Genomic DNA, 24716 nt, shown 5'->3' on the forward strand with positions numbered 1-24716 from the left:
TGCTTGGCCTTGGGTCTCTGCATCCACTTTCATCAGTCACTGGATGTAGGTTCTATGATGACTATTAGGGTATTCACCCATCTGAGTACAGGGAAAAGCTAGTTCAAGCACCCTCTCCACCATTGCTATGAGCCTTAGCTGTGGGCATCCTTGTGGGTTCCTGGGGATTTCCTTAGCACCAGATTTCTCCCTAACCCCATAATGGCTCACTCTGTCAAGATAACTCTTTCATTGCTCTGGTTCTCTGTCCTTCCCTGAACTCGTGCATCTCAAACCCTCATGTTCCTACTCCCCATCTACTCCCTCTTCTAGTTTACCCAAGAGATCTTAACCCTTTTCCCTTCCTGGGGTGATCCATATGTGTCTTGTTTATGGTCCTCCTCTTTACCTAGCTTCTCTGGGATTGTGGGTGGTAGCCTGGATATCCTTTGCTTTGTGTCTAATATTCACTTATGAGTGAGTACATGCTGTGTTTGTCTTTCTGGGTCTGGGTTACCTCAATCAGGATGATTTTTTTTTCTAGTTCCATCCATTTGCCTATAAATTTCATGATGACATTGTTTTTTACTACTACATAATACTCCCTTCTGTAAATGTACCACATTTTCTTTAGCCATACTTTGGTTGAGGGGCATCTAGGTTGTTTTCAGGTTCTGGATATTATGAATAATGCTGCTATGAACATAGTTGAGCAAATATGTGGTATTTTGAGCATCCTTTGGGTACATGCCCAAGAGTGGTATAGCTAGGTCTTGAGGTACGTTGATTTCCAGGTTTCTGAGAAACCGCCACACTGATTTCCAGAGTGGCTGTACAAGCTTGCATTCCCACCAGCAGTGGAGGAGAGTCCCACTTGCTCCACATCCTCTCCAGCATAAGCTGTCTTCAGTGTTTTTGATCTTAGCCATTCTGACAGGTGTAAGGTGGTATCTCAGAGTCATTTTGATTTGCATTTCCCTGATGACTAAGGATGTTGAGAGATTCCTTAAATATCTTTCAGCCATCTGAGATTCCTCTGTTGAGAATTCTCTGTTTAGCTCTGTAGCCCATTTTTTAATTGAATTATTTGGTATTTTGATGTCTAGTTTCTTGATTTCTTCATATATTTTGGAGATTAGCCCTCTGTCAGATGTGGGGTTTGTGAAGATCTTTTCCCATTTTATAGGCTGCCATTTTGTCTTATTTACTGTGTCCTTTGCCTTATAGAAGCTTCTCAGTTTCAGGAGGTCCCATTTATTAATTGTCGCTATCAGTGTCTGTGCTACTGGTGTTACATTTAGGAAGTGGTCTCCTGTGCCGATGTGTTCAACAGTACTTCCTACTTTCTCTTCTGTCAGGTTCAGTGTAACTGGATTTATGTTGAGGTCTTTGGTCTACTTGGACTTGAGTTTTGTGTAGGGTGATAGATATGGGTCCATTTGCAATCTTCTACATGTTGACATCCAGTTATGCCAGCACCATTTGTTGAAGATGCTTTCTTTTTTCCATAACTCTAACCAAACGAGCAAAAGACCTGTATGACAAGAACTTTTAGTCTTTGAAGAAAGAAATTGAAGAAGATATCAGAAAATGGAAAGATCTCCTATGCTCTTGGATAGATAGGATCAACACAGTAAAAATGACAATCTTACCAAAACCAATCTACAGATTCAATGCAATCCTCATCAAAATCCCAACATAATTTTTCACAGACCTCAAAAAATAATATTCAACTTCTTATGGAAAAACAAAAAACTCAGGAATGCCAAAACAATCCTGTACAATAAAGGAACTTCTGGAGGCATCACCATCCCTGACTTCAAGCTCTACTGTGGAGCTATAGCAATAAAAACAGCATGGTGTTGTCAGAAAAACAGACATGTAGGCTAATGGAATCAAATCAAAGATCCTGCCATCAATCCATACACCTATGAACGCCTGATTTTTGACATTTCATACATTCTTTAGACTATAACGTTTAGAGAAATATCCATTCAAGTTCTTTGCTCACTCTCACTTCATTTAATTGATTCATTTACTTATTTTTGAATTGTTATTTCTGCCTTTGAGGCAGGTTTTCAGAGGCTGGCCTGGAGATCACTCCAATCCTCCTGCCTCCACCTATCAAGTGTTCAGCACCACACCCAACTCTCATGCTCATGTTTAAGCTGGATCTTCTTGTTAGTTTATAAGAGTTCTTGATAAATTCTGGATGCTATATCCTTATCAGTTATAAGTTATAAATAGTTTCAGTATGAGGCTGGAGATGGCTCAGAAGTTAAGAGCACTGGCTGTTCTTCCTGAGTGTCCAGTTTTAATTCCCAGTACCCACATGGAGACTCACAACTGTCTGTAACTCTACTTTCAGGGGATCAGCTGCCCTCATCTGGTCTCCCTGGACACTGCACACATGTGGTGCACAGATATATTTGCTGGCAAAACACCCATATACACAAAATGATAAAATGAAATGTAAAATATTTTTCTATATTTTATGACTTCTCCTCTCTTAATAATTTACTTTACTGCCTAAAGGTATTTCAGCATTTATGTTTTAACTATGAGATTTTTTATAACCAGAGAATCATCACACTTAAAAGAAATCTCAACTATATTTCCTTAGTCTCTTCAAATACTTACATTTCTATGAGAAATTGCAGTTGTTTAAACTAGCAGCTGCTTTTCCTGGCTTAGTTTTCTTCTGTTTGTTTTTTGGTTGGTTTGTTTGGTTTTTTCACAAGGTCTCCCCGAGTTGCCCTGGCTGTACTGGAATTTACTATATAGACCAGGTTGGCCTTGAACTCACAGAGATTTACCATCCTCTGCCTCCAAAGTGCTGGGATTAAAGGTGTGCGCCACCATTCCTGGCAAACAAAACAAAGAAACAAAAACTTTAGCAGCTACTTTTTAAAAATCAGTGTTCAAATAAATACTATCCACTGCAGTCTCAACCTGTTGATGTGTTTAAAGGACTTGAAGTCTATAGGTTTCTCTTCCCTCATCCCCAAACCCCATGGGCGATTGACTACAGTCTGCTGGTTTCTTAAGGGTTACAAAATTGTGGCATTCTGATTATATTACATCTCTCATTATCAGGTAGAATACTTACTTTTATGAATAGTCATTTTCTACTTTTTGTTATTTAAGTATCCAGTGTTAAAGTTATTATAAGAAAGCTAGGTCAGGGCTGGAGATGGCTCTGTGGGTACAAGTACTCGCATGCAGGAATAAGGACCAAGTTCAGGTCTCCAGCTCCATGGGCACGAGTACTCACTGTTCAGGAATAAGGACTGAGTTCAGGTCTCCAGCTCCATAGGCATGAATACTCACTGTTCAGGAATAAGGACCGAGTTCCGGTCTTCAGCTCCATGGGCATGAGTACTCACTGTTCAGGAATAAGGACTGGAGTCCGGGTCTCCAGCTCCATGGGCATGAGTACTCACTGTTCAGGAATAAGGACCGAGTTCCGGTCTTCAGCTCCATGGGCATGAGTACTCACTGTTCAGGAATAAGGACCGAGTTCCGGTCTTCAGCTCCATGGGCATGAGTACTCACTGTTCAGGAATAAGGACTGGAGTCCGGGTCTCCAGCTCCATGGGTACAAGTACTCACTGTTCAGGAATAAGGACTGGAGTCTGGGTCTCCAGCTCCATGGGCATGAGTACTCACTGTGCAGGAATAAGGACTGGAGTCCGGGTCTCCAGCTCCATGGGTACAAGTACTCACTGTTCAGGAATAAGGACCGAGTTCTGGTCTTCATCACTCATGTAGAAGAGGAGACTTTGAGAGCTGAAGGGTCAGCATAGAGTTGGGCTGTCTTCAGGACATGAGATAGCCCTTGCAATCACAAACACATAGCAGCCATGACTGCCCACAGGGCTCTGAAAACAAAAGAAATAGGGGAGCGGGGGCTGGAGGAACACAGGGTAGAAGTGAGAATGGTTGGAAAGACCAAAGCAGAGTTAGAGAGGAACCACTGGGGTGAGTGTAATACAATGCAGTGTATACAAATATAATATTTCATGAAAAGTTTGGGCAGCCCTAGGAGGGACCAATTAATAAAAGAGAATAAGTAATAGGGGAAACAAAGTTAGGCATGGCCATACACACCTGTAACCCCAGTGTTGGGGTAGGGGCAGGGCAGAGAGGCTGACCCCTGGAGCTAGCTGTCCCAGCCTAACAAAACACCAGGAAGCTCCAGGTTCAGCGAGAGACCCTGTCTCAGGGGAACAAGGCAGGAGCTGTAGAGGAACACACTCAGTGTCCTCCAGCCGTGCGCATGCATGTGCCCCAGCATGTGTGTATGCACACGGACGACAATGCTAGGACACACGCTTTGTATAGTCTTTGTTTGCACTTGACTTTGTAATATCATTTAGTTCCTCATCTTTTTCTAACTGTGGCGCTCTTATTCTTTGTGAGTGCCTTGATTATTGCGTTCTGTGTTTCTAGGCAACACCGTTGCGCTGCTTGTGTCATTATACTTTATACCAATTATCCTATCTCCGACCACTGTGTGTGTGTCAAATTGACCCCTGGATCCTTGGTGTGATTCTGTAGTCTTTGCGAGCTGCCTGGCCATCACATATGGAAGAATTTCAGCTCTTCCTGATTGGAATGTAGTTGAATCTACACTTCCAGATTTCCCTACAGAAGTTTCCTGTAAGTCTTAACACATCTACTGGCTCTCTGGGAAAGGTAAGAGTTTCCTAAGAGAGCCAGCTTGGCTCCAATTGTAAGTCAGATCAGAGCAGGCCTGGAATCTCAGGCATGAAATTCATTTCATGTGTTTTTGTTGGTTGTTTTCTTTTGAGTTAGGGTCTCATGTAGCCCATGCTGCCCTCAAACACCCTATGTAATAGAGACTAACCTTGAACATTTAATCTTCCTTCCCCCACCTCCCAAATGTGCATCTTACAGGGTGCTGAGGCTCAAACCCGGGGCTTTGCACATGCTAGGCAAGCACACAACCAATTGAGCTGCATCCTCAGCGCCATTCTGTGAATTTTTAGCCTCTCTCAGGCATGCAGATAAAAAGGAACACAGTTTCAGTTTAATTTCTGCCTAAAGAAATTTCGCACCCAGTTGAGGATTTTTTCCCCTTTTTCATTGTGTGTGTGTGTGTGCGCGCACGTGTGCACATGCATGTTTTGGGGTGTGTTTTGCATGTGTGTAAATATGGGCACCTGTGCATGTGGAAGACTGAGTTGATGTCAGATCATCCAGGATCTCTCTTAGACATTATTCATTGAGGCAGGATCTACCAGTCAAACGCAGAGCTCACTGATGTGGGTGGTATCACTAGGCAGTTGGCTCTAGAGATTCCCATCTCTGTCTTCTGAGGCTGGATTTACAGGTGGGTAGCCAAACCCATCAGCATTCCCATGGGTCCTGAACCCTGGGTCCTCACACTCTCTCAGCCAGCACGTTCAACTGGGAGCCATCTCCCTGAGCTCCTGGGGTCTTTCAAGGACCTAGTGACACAGAGCTGATACACACATGTGGATTCTATTATGCCTCTGCTTTGTTTCTCTCTCTTCTATCAAGTTGGTGGTTGATTACTAATTATTGTAAGTTCTTTTTAATTAATTACAAAAGGCAATATCCTATCTCACTAAGGGGTCTGTGGTTGAAGGCCATGTTAAAAGAGAAAGGCTGGAATGAAGGTGCTTTCTCTAACCCTGGGAATGAATGGGAAAGCCCTGATTCTAGTCCGACCCTCTGCCCGCTTGATAAAGTTGCTGAGTGCTGTAATGAGTTTATATTTATAGACTGCTTGGAGCTTTTTGGATGAAAGGTGCTAAATTAGAGTTTATTGTTTATTGAATTTTTTTGATGTGCCCAACCTCCTGGGAACACTTACTGAAGTTAATTAAAACCAGATAGTCCGCACTGTGACAGCTTACAGTGTCACATCCAAACCAATAACATAAACAGCTTGCACGAGTGTTGTCCTAGCTAGGGATTTCCTAGGTTCTTTGGACAGGGAAAGGCTCCTGCTGTGTAGGAGACACAGTACAGCTGTAGGTTCAAGTCACAGAGACGGCTCAACTTCGTGAGTTGTTGATCTGTCCCTATTTCACAAAACGGAACAAAGAAACGAGCCTTATTGGAGAGTGTTCTTCATTTCTGGCTGTAAAATACGGGCCGAAGTATTTTTTAAAATAATAATAATGTTGGGCCAGCAAGATAGCTTAGTACACTTGCCACCATGTCTGATGACCTGAGTTTGATATCTGTGACCTTCATGATAGCAGGAGAAGACTGACTCCCTCAGTTGGTACTGTTTGTCTTACATATATGTGCATACACACACATAGATACTCATGTACACACATGCACACAATAAAAACTAAAATATAATAAACTTGTTTGCAGATTTTAATACACTTTAATTGAGATTCTCAAATGTCAACACACCATGAGATGTGGCTTTTGTTACAATAAAACGTGGCTCTCTGGGATGCTCAGTATACAATATCAACACATTCTCAGCAAAGCAATCTAGCTGAATTGCCTCTTCCATAACTTTATGTTGAATGTGACATTTCACTGTTATTCAAGTCCCTTATCAAGGTGGACAAGACAATTATTTTTTCTTTATTATTATGTGTTTTAAATTTTATACATCAGCCATGGGTTCCCCCTGTCCTCCCCCCCCCCCGCCCCTCCCCTCCATTCCCATGGATCAAGGATCCATTCCCAGGATCAAGGCACCCCCGGGATTCATTTAAACCTGGTGGATTCAGTACAGGCAGGTCCAGTCCCCTCCTTCCAGGCTGAGCATGTGTCCCTGTGTAAACCTAAGGTTCCAAACAGCCAGCTCATGCACTAAGGACAGATCCTGGTCCCACTGCCTGGATGACTCCCAAACAGTTCAAGCTATTCAATTGTCTCACTTATCCAGAGGGCCTGATCCAGCTGGGGGATCCACAGCCTTTGGTTCATAATTCATGTGCTTCCATTCGATTGGCTATTTGTCCCTGTGCTTTTTGCAATCTTGGATTCAATTTTATATACAACTATAAACAAATAAGAAAATATAAAAATAAACTTTTAAGTTTTTGAAGTTCAAAAAGTTTATGCTCAATTGTTTTCAAGGAAAAAGTTTAGGAGGAGTGGAGGTTGGTGAACTGTGCCTGGGATGTATTGGATGAGAAAATACTCTAGTTACAAAAAGAAATCCCCAAGTTCAGTGACACTTCCTCAACTAGCAACATTAAAAGTAAGCTTTCCTCTTTATGATTTCCACAAGGACTTAGTAGAAAAGACAGTGGTTTAAATATTGTTTTGTGATTGCTACATTTTCTTTGCAGACTGGCATTCAGAAACAACAGAGGGAAGTATGCTTTCTAAACGCAAATTAGCGAGGAAGTCCAGCCAAGCAGGATTGTAACAATGGCTGTTTCCTTCTTTTGCCAGTTGGTGATGGAGTTCTGTGGTGCTGGCTCCGTCACTGACCTGATCAAGAACACGAAGGGGAACACATTGAAAGAAGAGTGGATCGCATACATCTGCAGGGAGATCTTACGGGTAGGTGACAAGTGGGCGCTGCCTCCTCCAGCTTCCTTCAGGTAACACAGAATGCATTGGGAGATTTCTACTCTGTATGGTCTTTCTAGTGAAATTTGTAAGTGTGGTAGAAATTTATTTAATGGCTTTATCCTAACAAGCTAGAATTGCAGTACACATTTGTATTCCCAGCATTTCGAAGGTGGAAGCAAGAATATTGTGAATTGAAAGCTACCTGGTGTACACATGGCTGTGTTTCTCCCAAATAAAGACAGACAGACAGATAGAAAGATAATGGATAGATCATAAATAGGCAGGTAATGGAAAGAGAGATGATAGGTAGAAAGATACATAATCGATAGAAGATAGGTAGGTAGGTAGATAGATAGATAGATAGATAGATAGATAGATAGATAGATAGATAGAAAAGAGATGGATAGAGGACATATGTAGATGTAAATAGATGATCAATTAATGGTTTACTTGAACAGTGATGGCAATAACTGTGATTTGGAGGTAAGGCAGCATTGATGGGCTAAGAACCATTCTAGATGATCAAGGTCATGTGTAATTTCATTTGGAAGGTAAACATTGCATGATATCCACAGCAAAACACTTGATTTTGATGTTTTTTTTTTAATTAGAAATCTGACTGTAGGTCAAAATGTCCCTGTGGAAATGGATTAAGAGATACACTGATTAGTCATTAAAAGTGTCTATTTACATTATAACTAATATTATAATACCTCCTCACGACATAAAGTGACTTTATTTGTGTCTGTGCATACAGGCTAGTTTAAGTGTTTGTACCTTAGACTCCTAAATGATGATGCTGGTATATGCCTGTTTGCTCACTTTCCCATGCAAATCTCAGGTCAGGCAGTGAAAGAACTGAGCTGTATTCGATCAGCTCAGATCAGGAACAAGGCACCTAGTGTAGTTGGAGACCTTCTCTCCAGCCCCCACCAAGCCCTGTTAGTCCAACAACCCACTTGTAAAATAAACAAACAGACATTTATATTATTTAAACTGCTTGGCCATTAGCTCAGGCCTATCATTGTCTAGCTCTTACTCTTATATTTAGCCCATTTCTATTAATCTATACTTTGCCACGTGGTTCATGGCTTACCAGTACCTTACATCTTGTCATGGCCACGGCTGACAGTATCTCCTCAGCCTTCCTGTTCCCAGCCTTCTCCTCTTCCTTGTCCCGCCTACCCTATCCTTCCTGCCTGGCTACTCGCCAATCAGTACTTTATTTATTTTAACCAATCAGAGCAACACATTTGACATACAGAACATCCCATAGCAACCTAGGAACATTAAGTTCACTCAGGCTAGTTTAATTTTCTCTTGCTACAAATGTGGAGGCTAGTATGCGTCCACTGGGCAATTCTACTACATCTGCCCAACAGTCATTGTTTATTTATCAGCTCTGCCTTCTTAATTTAAGGGAGCAGAAGTTAAAATTGCATTTCACTCTGTATCCAAAATATGGCCTTGAGAGACCTCTTTTGTCCTGTGGATGGATGAACATTGAGAAAGAAGAAAGATGTAAAATGATGTGCAGTCATTAAATGAAAACCAGACTAAGCAGGAGACAAAGAAAAAAAAAATGAAGCTTAAATCTAGCATTGGCCATAGCATGAGACAAGTCAGACATTTAAAAGTAAACCTACATGATAGCATATGCAGCTTGTGGTTAGATCTCTCTCTCTCTCTCTCTCTCTCTCTCTCTCTCTCTCTCTCTCTCTCTCTCTCTCTCTAACAGGGCTTCTCTGTGTAGCCCTGGCTGTCCTGGAACTCACTCTGTAGACCAGGCTGGCCTCAAACCCAGAGAGATCTGCCTACCTCTGCCTCCCAAGTGCTGGGATTAAAGGTGTGCGCCACCACCGCCTGGCTGAATTCTCACTATTATAAGGATGCCGCTTCTCTATGGTTTAATCTATAGGTTGTTTTTTTTTTTTTGAACTTCTAACCAAAACTTCTCTAATTATACTTGTGGACAAGCTAATTTTTAGAGATTTTACGGACATGTAAATGGCCCAGAATAATCAAAGCCATTTTAAAGAAGAATAAAGGAACAGAGTCTATGTTCTCAACTATCAGAATTCATTTAAGGTTGCTAAGTAACAAGACTAGAGCAGAATCAAGGGCATAGAATCAAGTCTGTGAACAGATCCATTTCATATAGACACTTGTACATAACAAAGAAGAGTCTACTGTGGGGGACGCTTTTTAATCACTATCCATATTAACTATTAATTTGACAATGTGAAATTAGCACCTGCTTTAAGCTATGTCAAATATTTTCCTCCAATAAATACAAATGGCAAATATATGAAACACTGATTTTATTTATTTATTTAAGCTAGGATATCTTGTAGTCCAGGCCTGCTTTCAATTTGCTATGTAGTTGAGAATGGCCAAGAACTTCTGACTTTTCGGCCTCCAACTTTTGAGTGCTGAGGTGACAGACATGTGCCACTAGATCTGTTTTTAAGTGCTATTTTTTTTTGTTTTTTTTTTATTTTTATCTTCGTGTGTGTGTCTGTGCACGTGTGCACACACACACATGCATGCATGTATACATGCTTGCCTGCACATGCATGCATCTGTAGTGTAGGTCTCTGTGTATATTTGTGTGTGGATACACATGCATGTGGAAACCATAGGTCAATCATTTGCAGTGTATTTCAGTCACTATCTACCTTATCTTGGGTGTATGGATACATGATGTGGGAGGGTCTTGTGTCATGACTTACATGTAGTGGAGTCATGGTATACAAGTTTATGGAATCAAGGCTCTTTTTCCACCACTGCATAGACATGGGGATCTAACTTAAGTCACAAGGCTAATGCAGCAAGCACCTTTGCCGTCAGACCTTCTTGACACCCCACATTATCTTTGAGTCAGGCCTCTCCCTAAATCCTATGCTCACCAGTTTGCTAGCCTGGCCAGGCAGCAAGTTCTCAGGATCTGCCTGTCTCTGTTCCTGCTGTGCCCAACTTTCTAGTGTCACTGTTGGTATGGGGATTAGAGATGCAATTTCAGGTCCCCATGTGTTCAGCATGCACTGCACTGACTGAACCTGAACCATCTCCCCCACCATTATACTCAATTCTGAAATCCTAAAGTTGTTATGAAGAAAGACCAGATTCTACAGTGTATAAAAATGAAAACACAACTTGAGAAGAAGCAAGCTGAGGCTACTGATTTCCATGCTACCTGGAAGTTATATCCAAGGCTTTATCTGCAGTTAACTCCATGGAGATTTCTATCTGCTGCTCCGTCAGAGAAAGTATGAAACCTTTAGTATCTGAGGCCACCCAGTGGGCACCAAGAGTCCATGAGGCCTCCAGAGCAGTCCTGCTCACCCACCCACACCATTTTTGCCCTGTTAGAAGATCCAGCAGGGGGCTAATTATTTGTTTTCATGATCCTAAAGGCAGCCCAGATATTCACCCTAGACATTTTAAATGCATGTAAACAGCGTGCTTCTTCTTCCTTCCAGTACATTCTTCCAGATGATGTAAGCACCTGGGATGAGGTAACTCATAGGAAGGAATGTTTGACCACCTGGATTGTCCCTTGTCGAAAGAATTTTCAGAGTTGACCCACTGTGCACTGCACAGACTTTTGCTCCTGTGTGTGCTCTGCTACACCATCCCAACCATTTGGTCCATGATAAAGGGGGTCGTCAGTCCTGTAAGCACTTGCATTGTGTGCTATAAAAGGAGGTATTTAAAGCTGGCCACTGCCTACCTGGAGCCAAACTGACCAGATGAAAAAAGTGTGACACCAAAACAGTGCCTCACACTGTCCCCTCACATACTCTTAGGCTGTTTCTTCAACCAGGAAAGTCTGTGTGTGTGTGTGTGTGTGTGTGTGTGTGTGTGTGTGTGTGTGTGTTTTACCTTTTATATAGTGTTTATATAGTGATTGTGACATTTATAGAAAACAATTAAAAGATCAGAAAAATAATAAATAGTAAAATAACAACACTTGGGCGCCTGATGGCATGATTTCATAAGTACTAGACCACTGGATTTTGTTTAATATCACAGAATCAGCAGTCACAAAATGATCAGCTACTGAGCAACATGACAGATGCCAGCTGAGGGAATGATTTCCTTCTGTGCCTGTGTGCATGTTTCTGTGTGTGTGCATGCCTGTCTCTGTGTGTACATGTCTGTGTCTATGTGTGCATGTCTGTGACTGTGTGTGTATGTCTGTGTGTACATGTCTGTGTCTGTGTGTACATGTTTATATCTCTGTGTGTGAATGTCTATGTCTGTGTGTGCATGTGTGTGTCTGTGTATGTCTGTCTGTGTCTGTGTCTGTGTGTGCACGTCTGTGTCTCTGTGTGTGTATATGTCTGTGTGTGAGTGAATGTCTGTGTGTGTGTGCATATCTGTGACTATGTGTGTATGTCTGTGTGTGTGTGCATGTCTGTGACTATGTGTGTATGTCTGTGTGTGTGCCTGTCTCTGTGTGGGTGCATGTCTGTGACTGTGTGTAAGCTATAAGTCTACCTCAGCTGTCATTCCTCAGCTGCTGTCCTTCATCACTTTGTAGAGCCAGGGTCTCTCACTGGACTGGAAATCAACAACTTTGCTGGGTTGACTGTCCAGCAAGGCCTGCTCCACCCCAGTCCACCTATCTCTCCCTTCCCAGCATTGTAAGCATGGCCCTCGTGCTTGGCCTTTCTGTTATCATGATATCTAACACAGGTCCCCATGTCAAAGGCAATCGCCTGACAGCTGTCTCTCCTGCCTGTCTTTCTTTTTTAACATAGTCCATACTGACTACGACTGAAAAGAAAGCCCTCGACTGGCCTGAAACACGTTTCATTGTGCTTAATTAAAATTGAAAGAAACTTGTAAATTGACATACCTTCCCAAAAGTTAAATTTGGTGAAGCCTGGTTAGTTTTCTATACAAACTGTCAATGTGCCCATTACAAATTATCCTATATAGGCAGACATCACTTCCCACAGCACCATGCTGACTGAAATTCGAGCAGGTAGGAACCCATCCATACCATCATGCATGCAGTTTGCTGTGCTGATGTCAGATCTGATGTGTTTTGTTCAGCATAATGTTATGTGTGTATTTTAGTTGGTAGCAATAATGTCCTGTAGTTTAACTCAGCAGCATGAGTGTATGAAAATGAGAATAGACTCCTGTAAGTATCTCTAGATAAGTTGTTTGAGGATGATTGTCAGCATTCAGAAATGAGAATGTCCTGTTAACTCTCTCACCTCTCCATTCCACCAGGGCCTGAGTCACCTGCACCAGCACAAAGTGATTCACCGAGACATCAAAGGGCAGAACGTCTTGCTGACTGAAAATGCAGAAGTTAAGCTAGGTACGGACAGCGTCCATGAGCCGCAGCACTGCTAGAGTGACAGGCGTCAACAGCCCTTTCAAAACATAATGTAAATTTGTCACTGTTGTCTTGGGGCAGGGGCAGTTCCCCAGAGATGAAAGGGAAAACATTTTCTTTGTCCATTTGCAAAGCGTTTTCCCAGTCCCTCCTGACGAATGGCCTGTGTGGCGATTGGAGCCCTACACTTAAGCACTGTGTAGATAGAGTAAGTAACTGTCCTCGGCATCATCCAGTACCCAGTCTGTTCATGCCACCGCTGCTGTGGTGAGGGACTGATGGTTCTAGGGGGTTGGGTGTTTGGTTTGGTTTGGTTTTTGTTTCAGCAAAAACATTTACATTGGAAAGTCTTTTGAATAATCAAGTCCTGCTAACTTCCCAGAGGCTTGAATTACACTTAAATTTATTTTATTATTCTCTACAGCACCTGTACAAAGGGGATTCTCAAGAGTCCATTCCGGGCACACACTGGTTACCCCACTTCACCCTGCCAGAGTTGGTGGTGGGGAATCCTTTTCTTTGGCCAATCCATCAGAGCCTGTCCTGGATCGGCCTCTGCTGCTGTCCTGACAGAAAGCACCTCAGCAGAGGAAGAGGCTCTCTTGGCTCACACTTCCTGATTACAGTCCATCTAGTCTCATCACACTCACAGCCAAGAATGGAGAGACAGTGAATGCATACATACTCACTTTCTCCACTCTGAGACAGCCCAGGACCCAAATCTAGAGAATGGAGCCACTCACTGCGGGCTAGGTCTTCCCACAGGCCAACCCCATTGAGACAAACTCTCAGAGAGACTCTCTTCCCAAGGCGATTCTAGACTGAGCCAAGTTGAGGGCTAAAACTATTCTAGAGAGAGCCTTTCACAACAAATATGGGAGTGCTCTCATTTTATTATCAAGAAGGGGTTTGCTGTGTGTGGGATTCTTATTTCCAAAGAGATTTGAACATTTGCCCTTCTCTTTTGTTACAGTATATAATTTCCCATCCCCATTTGGATTTGGAGCCAAACATTCATCACACATTTGCTTTTAAAAATAAGAGCATACATTGTACAGACTAATGGATGCATGTATAGAGACTAGGTTATCTGGCCTCAGAGGACTTCCTGAAGCTGTTTAACAAACACTTGTTAGTAATACAATGTATGCCACATCTCTGAAGAGACACCTAGATCATCTCCTGCAAACGAGGTCATTCTATGTTGCCATCTTCATCTTTATATTATAGATTTGGAAAACCACACAGGAGTGGTTTGCTTGCCAATCACATGGCTAGCCAGTGGCAGCAATGGCATATAAACTTTAGCAGGCTGACATCACCCTTAGGTCTCAATTACAGTTTTACAGTTTTGTGTTGCCCTTTGTGGCCACAAAGACTATCTTCTACAGAAACCCTACTTTTTTGTGTGTCTCAATGGAGCCTTGATATAATCAACTATAGTAATTTGTGATTTCCTCACTGGTGTATTTATCTAGTTAATCATTCAATTTAAAAGCATGTATTCCCAGTATAGAAATAGTAGAAGGGACTCAAATGCCCATCACCAGAGGAAAAGATAAAGTGTAGACATAGAAATTTAAGAGAAAATTATCCAGCATTAAAAAGGAAGAAAACTGTAACATACGTTACACCTGAGTGAACTTTGAGGGCATTAAGTTAAGTGAAATAAGATGCATTCTGTGTGAGTCCGCTCATTTCTAGAGATAGTCAGTGTCCTGGAGAGGGGCAAGAGAGGGATTGGGTGAGGGGTGTGACACAATTTGTTCTTGCTCAGTGGTATAGAACCTCACTGGCGGAAGCTGAAAATGTTCTGGGGGATGGGTGGTGATGGTAGTGCAATCTTTAAGGACTTTACTGCCCCAGAAAGTACATGTGGAGCGTGGTGAAATCTATCCTAATTAAGTTTCTATTGCCGTAATAAAACACCATGAACCTTTTCTTGGGTAAGAAAAGGGTTTATTTCAGTATGTAACTCAGGTTTCAGTCCATGACTGAGCAAAGTCAGAGCAGGAACTCCAGGCAGGAATCAGGAGGCAGGAACAGCAGGCCATGGAGGGATGCCATTTACTGGTTTGGTCTGTGCTACTGGCTAGATCCCTCTCTTATCCTCCCCATGCCCAGAGATGGCTCCACCCACAATGGGATAGCCCATCTCCCACGCCGACCATCTATCAAGAAAATGCCCTTCAGACTTGCCTACATGCAATCTGATGGAGACATTTTCTCAGTTCAGGTTCCTCTCTACATATTATGTCAAGCTGACAAAGACTCAAGATAAAACCATAACTTTTATGTTATATTTATTTTACTGCATGAGGAATGCACATCATTTTGTTCTCACATCCAGCCTTAGGTTCTGATTTATTCCATTGTCTTCTTGTCATTAGTGGACTTTGGAGTGAGTGCCCAGCTTGACCGAACAGTGGGCAGGAGGAACACATTCATTGGAACCCCGTACTGGATGGCACCGGAAGTCATTGCCTGTGATGAGAACCCAGATGCCACATATGATTTCAAGGTAGGACTTCTTCCTTGTGCTGTGAAGCCATATCTGGCCCCTGGTCCTCAATTTTTCAAGGGATAATTCTCACAGGCATTTGTGATTTATGTGACACATGGGAGAACTGAAAAACATTATTGAGATCTAAGATTGTAAGACACTCAAATAAGAATTGTTCAATGATATTTGATTGCCCGTTTACAAAATGATATTAACATTATTTTGTATGGATCTGAATTTGCGCTTCCATCTTATTTTTGGGAAATAGATTAGGTTTTTGTTTTTGGTTATGGTTTAGTTTTGGCAAAGTATATATTCTTAGTATCCTTTTTCTTCTAACTCATTTGATCCATTTTTTGCTGATACATTAAAAACATTCCAACTGTACATATGAAAGAAGTTCCGTGTAATATTTTTCACATGTGTACACATACACAATGTTTAAATCAGGATAAATATATGTATCTGTTAAAACATATTTTTAAGGTAAAATGTTCAAAGGGCCCAAAGTGATAGCTCAGTTGATAAAATGCCTGCCTTGCAGGCATAAGGACCCAAGGCAGCCTTCCAGAACCCATGTTAAAAAGCCAGCCATGGTGATGCAAGTTTGTAATCCCAGCTCTGGGGAGGATCCTGGGCCTCACAGGCCAGCCAGCCTACCTAGCTTCCCTGGCAAGTTCCTAGCCAATGACACATCCTCTTTCAAGAATCGAAGCTCCTGAGAAATGATACCCAAGAGTGGGCCCTGACCTTTCCATGCACAGTACACAGGTGCAGAACTACATATACCTGAGCATACATGCTCACTCACAAACATTCGAGAATCTTTCCATATATATATGGAAATATATATATTTTGTTTTTCGAGACAGGCTTTCTCTGTGTAGTTTGGTGCCTGTAGGCCTTGAACTCACAGAGATCTACCTGGCTCTGCCTCCCAAGTACTGCGATTAAAGGCATGCGCCACTGCTGCCCAGCTCCTTCTAGCTTTTTAATGGCCAGCATACTATTGTAATACATACACTTGCCTAGTGTGCAATAACACACAGGAACTCCATGTTCCTATCCAAGTAGAGCACAGTACATGTTATACAAAAATATGAATATTGGGGGTATCTTTCTGTAGTTATAAGACATCAGGTTCTGTATTTCCAAAGTGCCAACCTTTGATAGTCTGAAGTTTCCTCTCTGTAGGAGAATGGCATGGGGGGGGGGGCGGTGGTGTATGCTAGTGTGGCATGGAATTTCACAGAAAACTGATGTATCCCTTGTTATATTTGTTATAGACTAGAGATGTTCAAGCCACATTCAGTAGGCTTCTCCTGGCAGCTCTCGTTGACTCAGTCTCTCTAGCCATGATCTAGCATGAGTCACAGTTCCAAGCCCCTGGAGAGCCACAGTATTGATGACATTGCTTTTGTAGAAATTCCTGTTAGGAGAAAGTGAAACTGTGGGCAGCGGAAGCTAGAGCAGCTGCAGAGCTCCCGGGCAGTGCACGAGGCAGAAGCACTGTGTGGGCAAATGCAGTATTCTCTGGGTTTGGTCTGGGAGTTCAAGGACTTTCCCTCAAGACAAGTCATCGCCTCTCAATATCCTATGAAGGGGGAAACTGAGGGCAGATCTCTACAGGTACACACCCAGTTGGTGATAGTCTCTGAACTTTAACTTGAACATGGGTCTCCCAACTTTTTGTTCAGCTCTCTGTGATCAATTGTCCTCCGCCCCCACCCATGAAGAAGAGTCTAGTGTGGCTTTGTTGTGTCATTTATTATATAGATTGGTCATTGTTTGATTTGTGTGATTTGCCTTTTAAAATGGCTATGTTTAAAAATAAGTGAAATCAGCATCATAAGGGCTCTCTGGAAAAGAATCCACAGGACTCTTTGTGACAGCAACCTGGTCTTAGGTGACATTTGCTAGGCTTCTAAATAAATCTCATAGATCCCATACAATGAGTATATTTGAGGAATTTCTCTGTGAAAGTTCACTTACTTCACATTTGGTTGTATGGAAATCAGGTTACAGCGACACAAGCAGTGCAGACTTTGAGACCCAGTGTCTCTGAGCACTGATGAAATTATCCACCTCTTTAGAGAAACGTAAGCTCGAAGGTCTTGAAAACATAATAATCCCCTCCTTCCTTCCAAGTTTGTCCCTCTAATAACCTGACAGCAGTCTGTCTGAGCAGCTGCCATGTTAAAAATTAATCCTCTGCCAAATAAATGTCATTTATTTAAACTGTTAATGATCAGCACATTTAAATAGTTCCATTTGCAAATCTGCCAGAGAATCCACTACAAAATATATATCCCAGATGAGAAATGCATATTTTAATTGGCTGTAAGCACTTCTTCAAAATGTAGTTGTATGTAATAAGTTAACTAGTCTACTTCTGTGCCGTAGATAATTTGAACCACTTCAAAATACACCAGGAGAGAGTTGGAGGGGTGGGTCAGAAGTTAAGAGCACATGTTGCTCTTGTAGATGATCTGAGGGTTCCACTCCCAGCACACAAGTGGTTGATCACAATTATCTAACTCCACTTTCAGGGCATCTGATGTCCTCTTCTGACCTCCAAGGGCACCATGCACATGTGTAGTACACAGACACACATGCAATAAAATACCCAAACACATAGAATTAATAAATCTAAATTTTAAAATAAGACAGATTACATCAGGAAGAACCAGAGTGTCTAGATTTTCACTCCTGTCTGAAGCTTTTACAGACTGGGGTGGGCTGTGTGTTTCTCTGTAGCATAGACAATACCCTGTAGCTGACTTGTTTTTAAGAGAGCAACTAGAATAGCTTTTCCTTTGGGCCAACTCAAAGCTTGAAATGAAGTTTAATCTTGGGCTTCTTTCTCAGACTGTTGCTAAGAAATATTGTTTAGTACTGATATGCTACAAATATGTAAAGAATATTTAAAATGCATAATTAAAATAAGAATCCTCACAGAGAAAACAGGTTCAACTGGGTAGGTCATTTCGATTACAGCATGAACTTGTCCATCAAGATTGTCATGTGTGTAAGTTGTTCACGAGGAAGAAAACCCCATGCCTGAGATGTAGACTTTGCTGGTCATCAGTCCTGGGGAGGAGAGGCTTGTCTGAAGTGTGAATGAAGACCACTCCATAATTCTACAGAAAAGATGGTAATCTTTAAAGCCTCTCTGGCACTGTTTCTTACCGTGTTTTCTGCTAAGTGTGCCCAGAAACATGGTCTGTGACCAGGGGATGGCTTGACAACAAGCTGACTTTGTAACTCTTTAGTGAGCCACTCTGTGTATGTTTACTGAACTCCCAGTGTGTGTGTGTGTGTGTGTGTGTGTGTGTGTGTGTGTGTGTGTGTGTGTGTGTGTGTGTTAGCTGAGCTCTTGAGCTCTCTCTGCATAAACAATTTCCTACTGGAGACCTGTCAAGCCTGAGGATTTGGTCTGTGTGGGGGACAGTCCACTTGAGCCAACGGGAGTCCCTGCCTCAGCAGTGACCTCCTCATGTTGGGCTCTCACATAGATTAAATGTATGCTTCCAACATTTCGAGGTGGTGTGTACTGAATAAAAGGTGCTTTGAACATCACTGGATTCTATAAGCTTCACCAAGAAAGCTCTGGCTTTAAATGAAGGTGAAATGGAGAAAACCAGTTTGGTTTGGGTATGTGATTTATCATTTATTATTATTGATCTTTTTTTGATTTATTTTAAAGTGCTTTTAAAGACTGGTAGAAGTTTCTATTTCCCAATTTATTTTTAAAGATTTCTTTATTGTGATGTGTATGCATGGGTATGCAAGGTATGTGCACATAACTGCATATGCCTTTGGAGGCCAGAAGAGGTGGTCAGATCCCTTGGAGCTAGAGTTACAGGAGCTACCCAGTGTGGATACTGAGAACCGAACCCAGGTCCTCTGAAAAGCAGTTCATACTCATAACTACTGAGCCTACTGAGCCGTCTCTCCAGTCTCAGAAGTTTGTTATGGGCGCAAAAATAACTGAGTCCCCAAAGGGCCTCTGTGGGAAAGCAGTGTGTAGAGACAAGCTTTCCCTGCAGTCTGGTTTGGGTGGGATCCGATGAGGGCAGGGGAGAACCCACTGAATGTGGAGGACAGCCTGAGCTGCATTTGCCTGGTATGCTGGCTCTCCTGTGGGCCCTTCCTTTCTTGTTTTCAGAAATTCTGTCAAAACACTTCAAGCAAAAGGAAAGGTTTCATTCCCTGATAAGTACTCAGGGCAATAATGAGAGCCTTCCCATTTAATAATAAGCATTCAAAAGATTTGAAATTAATAAAGCTGTTCAAAATTTCTAGGCTGTTTAAACTGGCATTTTTAAAACTTACTGTGAATTATATTTCAGTAGGATGGAATCTGACATTTATAGTCCTAAGTATTGCCTTAACATAGGTACCCACTGAAGAAAAGTCTATGTGACCAAGCCCATATCCATTGGAATCTGACTGAGTAGAGACCTCATTCTCTATCCAGTGGAATACTATGTACCACTGAGCAATGAGGCATTAGAGTAGGATGTGTTTGGTACCCAAATGTGAGTACCAAAACATCTTCTTTTTATTATAGTCTCACTCCCTCTCACCTGATGTAGAAACACTGCACACACACGCATGTGCACGCACACGCGCACACACACACACACACACACACATGTATGAACTCACATGTGCATGCATATGCATGCACATACATGTGCATACACAGTGTTGGGGGTTGCCAATCTGTAAATAGCCTGGAAAGCATTGGAGTGCTTGGCCTTTGAGCATGTTGATGATGCATTCTTAATTCTTATTTTATGTGTCTTTCTGTCCTGTTTTGATGTTTTTGCATCAATAGAATTTGCTCTTATAATTAAGCTAGTGAGGTGATAAAGGTCCAAGAAAATGCCTTGTCCCCCATACCCCATGCCTAGTGGATCCTTTCCTTCGGGGATGACTTTTGCTGACTCTGTGTGTCATTCACCTGTACTGTATTAAGAGACTTGTCCCACATCAGTGGCAGATCTGCAGTACAGATATTTCCTCTGGCTACATAGAAATCGCTCAGCTCCTTCAGCACCCCAGGCATGGATTTTTTTTCAGGCAGGGTGGAAATGTTCCTTTGAACAAGAGGGTCAGCTGGAAGTCAGGTGAGCAGCTGTCAAGTGGGAGAATCCCTTGACAGCAGGTACCACCAAGTGTGGAGATTCTACCTGTGGACATGTCCTGGTCCCTGTGCGCTGAGCTCCAAACATGAGTCCCTCCAGATCACTCAGAAACAAGAGTGCAGGCAGTGCCAGCAGGTGGGATTGTCTCAGCAGCCCCAGCTGGTCCACTTCCTTCAGGTGCAACACCAATCCCACGGACGATAAATCTTCTGACAGTTTCCTCTACGCCAGATATCAAGTGCAGGGAAGCAGAGAGGGGGCGTCCATGTTTTCTTTGTTTTCTCTGTGAAATGGGATTGTCAAGAACTGCAGCCTGGATGCCTCCCTGACCCTGACCTTGGTTGTGTTTGGATAAAAAGTGTATGAAGTGTGGATGAGGATGAGGGAGGAAGTCAGATGAGACCAGTAGAAAACAGCCCACGCCTCTCAGTCCTACATCACCTCCAGGGAGCTGCATAAAATGTGAAAAATCAATTATATATCACAAGGTTGTAAAAACACTTTATGGTGGTATTAAACCACACACACGCGCATATGATTTTCCCCCAAATTGAAATACTTTTCAAAGAATAGACAAACCACAAGTATGTTTCCAAATGGAAGACTATTTTTGTGTCAGTGAGGCATTGTAGAACACAAGTAGTTATGCCCATCACTGAGCTATTGTCTGTCTGTCTGTCATACCACATTGTGGTGTTATAACCTTATGATATTTATAAAGCTATCACATAGTGTCTGGCATATGGTAAGAAGTACTATGGGACAGCTTTGTGCTCACATATCTCATGAAAGTCTGGTTCTTGTGGCCATTTTTGTTGACCTAATCAAACAAGTGATTTCACGCAACTCAGCTCTGTGTGTATTACCCATCTCTAGTTACCTCCTGCTGGGCTCGAACCCTCATCTCTAAAGATCTAACCACTAGATTAAGTTAATCTCTGTAGCAACCACACTTGGCAATTTAACCCAATTGAAATATTTTAGAAAGAACAGACAAATCACAAGTACGTTTCCAAATGAAAGACTGTTTTCATGTCTGTGAAGCACTGTAGAGTCCAGCTGGTTATGCTGATTTTCAAGCTATTATCTGTCTGTCTAGACCACCATGCTGTCCCTGCTTTGGGATACTTGAGCCAGCCCCATTTCTGTTTGTCCATCTGATATCTGATCATGTTCTGCCAGTAGGGGGCCACAGAGGGAGACTACAGAGACGGGAAGAAAACAGTGTCCAGTCTCCTTCTTCTGGGTTCCCTGTTTCTGCCCGGCCTGCCTTATGTCACTGGGCTATGAGGCTCATTGCCCTTACCTAGCTTGAGTATACTGACTGAACTACCAGCTGGCAATCATTGACCCCCAAAAGTCTACCACATGCTTGTGCACTGTGCCATGTTAGGACTGTGGAGGGTCTCAAGTTACTGAATTCTTATGTCAATCCCACAAAGCCAAGCATTACCTAAGCATTGTGGTTGAGGAAAAGGTTTGTGTGTCAGAGCTCAGAGTCTAAGCTTCATCCACGGCTGCAGTGGAGCACACTAGGCTTCTAGCTACGCCCTCCTTCTCCTTGAATGGCAGTTTAGAGTAGCGATGCTCTCTTCCACTGAGCCCTGTTCAGAAAGAATGGTCTTTTGTTTTGTGCAAGCTACTGTGTGTCAACTGTCCCCAGGCCTTAGCCAGAAGCTGCACCTTGTGCCTGCCTTCTCAGAGGCACTAGAATTTGTCTCTGTTCGGTTTGTAATGCACAAAGGGATGGGCTATTAATCATGCTGCAGGCTGGCGGCTCAGCACCGCTGAAATAATGAATTGCCCAACTCCTGCCAAATGAGTCACGCAATGGTCATGACAGAAACTTATCTCTGCCTCACTCTCCTATCGCATTCTTCTCTCTTCACTGCCCCTCTCCAGTGATCTGTCTTGCCAGTAGTAATGGCAGCCCTTTCTCCTTTGTTTAAGCTCTGAAGTGTCTTTGGGATTCACTAATTTATCCAAAGGTTGAACAGGGCCTGCCAGGGACAGTTATAGCTTCCCAACACAGGCAGTTAAGTAGAGCTTTATAAGCAGCTTTGCGAATATATGACCAAGAATTTAAGAATATAAATATTTCCCTTTGGAAAATGGAATAACTCCAATTCAAAATGATACTGACAATAACATGAAATAAAGTCTTCAACAAGCAATAGTCATGTGACTGGCCTGGTAGTATGACTAGCCAAGGCTACCCAGGCTGTTCAGATGGTATGGCAGGGCTCTGATTTAAACAGGTGTTTTTAGGAAGGCTAACCAAGAGAGACATCTTTTCTTTACTAAGCATCCCTGCTTCTGGTGGTACAATTCCAAGGGGGCCTCACAGGTGAGACCTCCTATTTCCTACAGTCAAACTTTTCTCTTTTCCCTCCTACTATTGCTGTATATATAATACATACATGTATACATACTACATGTTCGTACACACATCTATGTAGATACACACATATACATGTATGCATGTGTACACATATACACAAACATATACACATACATGGGATCATTTACACATATCTTTGGCTGGAATCATGTTTATTCCATCACCAGAAATCTAGAGTCATGCGGTCCAGAGCTGGTGTGATGAGCATGGCTATCTTCAGAAACTCTGCTTCCTCCCTCTCAGCCCTGGCATCATTCATCAGTTTGCATATTGCCTCAGGTTGCAAGATGGATGTTGTAACTCCAGACACCATGTTTTTATTCAAGACACTAAGAAGTTGAAAGGAGCTTGCAAGACACCAGCTGCGTTAGCTCCCTATTTTGGGAAAAACACAAGTGCCTGGGTTTGTTTGTGTGTGTCTCATTGGTCATAGCTCTGGTCACAAATCACTGGTGGGGTGCCAGGATAAGCAAGTGCAGCTTTGGGGTACTCTGGAGGTAGCAGTGGGAGTGGGGTTCAGGTTAGCCAATAAATGATGTCTGCCACAGCGGCACGGACGGAAACCATGACAACCAAACGGGGAGGCCAAGAGCCCTCACCCAGCAGTACAGGCAAAGAAATCCATATGCTTGAGCCCCATGTGCGCCAGATTTTGTGCTAGGCAGCGTTCCTGAAAACAAGCATGCCACCAGCACCTCCTGTGCCATTGAGAAAGCTAAGCTGGGCAGCAATCTGCAAGTCACTAAATTAGGAACGTGGACTCGAATCTGGCTGTGTCTGCTTTGAAAGCCTGTTCTCCCTGCCAACCTACATTTCCTCTGGGAAGCTAAGGTTGGCTCTGTGACATAGGAACGGGTCCTCACTGAGTCTCTGCTCCTTTGTTTTGGCAACACCCCAGCCACCTGTGGACAAAGTGAAAATCAGGGACAGTGATTTGTGGGTTGCTGACTCAAAGTAAAGATGAATATTAAAGACCTGTACTGTGATCAGTTAAAGTAGAAAGGGCAATGGCTGTGGGAGAGCCAGTGCCATTTTCTATGTGGTCTGTGATGGGGGGGGGGGGGGATCTGTGAAGGCAGTGGGCAGCCTGGACCATCGCTCCTCGTTCATTCATTCAGCACATCTGTAATAACAGCCTACTGTGTACCAGTACTGTTCAGTCACCAAAACCAAGACCTGTGACACAAGGGCTTATTGTCCCCCCTTCCCCCTCCTCCCTTTCCCTCTGTCTCTCCACCTCTCTCTCCTTCTCCCTCTCTCCCTGAACCCCTGCCCCAGTTTTTATGTGTTGAGGCAAAGTGTGTAAAGAACGCAAGCTGCATTGAACTAGTGATATGTCAATAGACAGCATGGTGACAGCCATCACCTGTGTGAGGGGCTAACACGAGAAAAGGCCAGTGGTTGGCACAGCACAGGAAGCTGCTGGGATCCAGGCTTCTTTGGGGTGGGGAGGAGACAGGAGAGGCCAACTTGCACATCCTGGAGGATCCGCCCTCTTTGCCATGTACCTCTCCCTCCATGTAGGGAAGTTTGAACAGAAACTCAGAGACAGAAGTGAGCCTGGCCTTTTCTCTCTATCTGAAGCCTGGCCTGGAGCCCTCTCAGCTTGATGCCATCATTTCTTTTCAAATGTGTGAACTGTCACACCAGCTCAAAACTCACTGGCTCTGACAGCCATTTCAGTACCCCCCTGCCATGGCAGTTGGCGGCAGAGAGCCTGACTTCCTCATGCTACAGAAATGCTCTGTTCATAGGCTACTGGGAAGCTGCTAGAAGAAA

At 42.9% G+C, this 24716-nt stretch overlaps 1 protein-coding gene across 8 annotated transcripts in view; it reads left to right on the plus strand.

Moving 5' to 3' along the window:
* Tnik (TRAF2 and NCK interacting kinase) overlaps positions 1-24716 on the plus strand; it is a 423448-nt gene that overhangs the window by 285550 nt on the left and 113182 nt on the right. For all 8 annotated transcript variants that reach the window (XM_036189717.1, XM_036189718.1, XM_036189723.1 and 5 more), the window contains exons 5-7: positions 7402-7512; positions 12772-12862; positions 15271-15401. In XM_036189717.1, the coding sequence (XP_036045610.1) occupies positions 7402-7512; positions 12772-12862; positions 15271-15401 (333 nt within the window). The remainder of the gene's footprint in view (positions 1-7401; positions 7513-12771; positions 12863-15270; positions 15402-24716) is intronic.

Source organism: Onychomys torridus, chromosome 6 (genome assembly GCF_903995425.1).
Source record: "Onychomys torridus chromosome 6, mOncTor1.1, whole genome shotgun sequence".
NCBI lineage: Eukaryota > Metazoa > Chordata > Mammalia > Rodentia > Cricetidae > Onychomys > Onychomys torridus.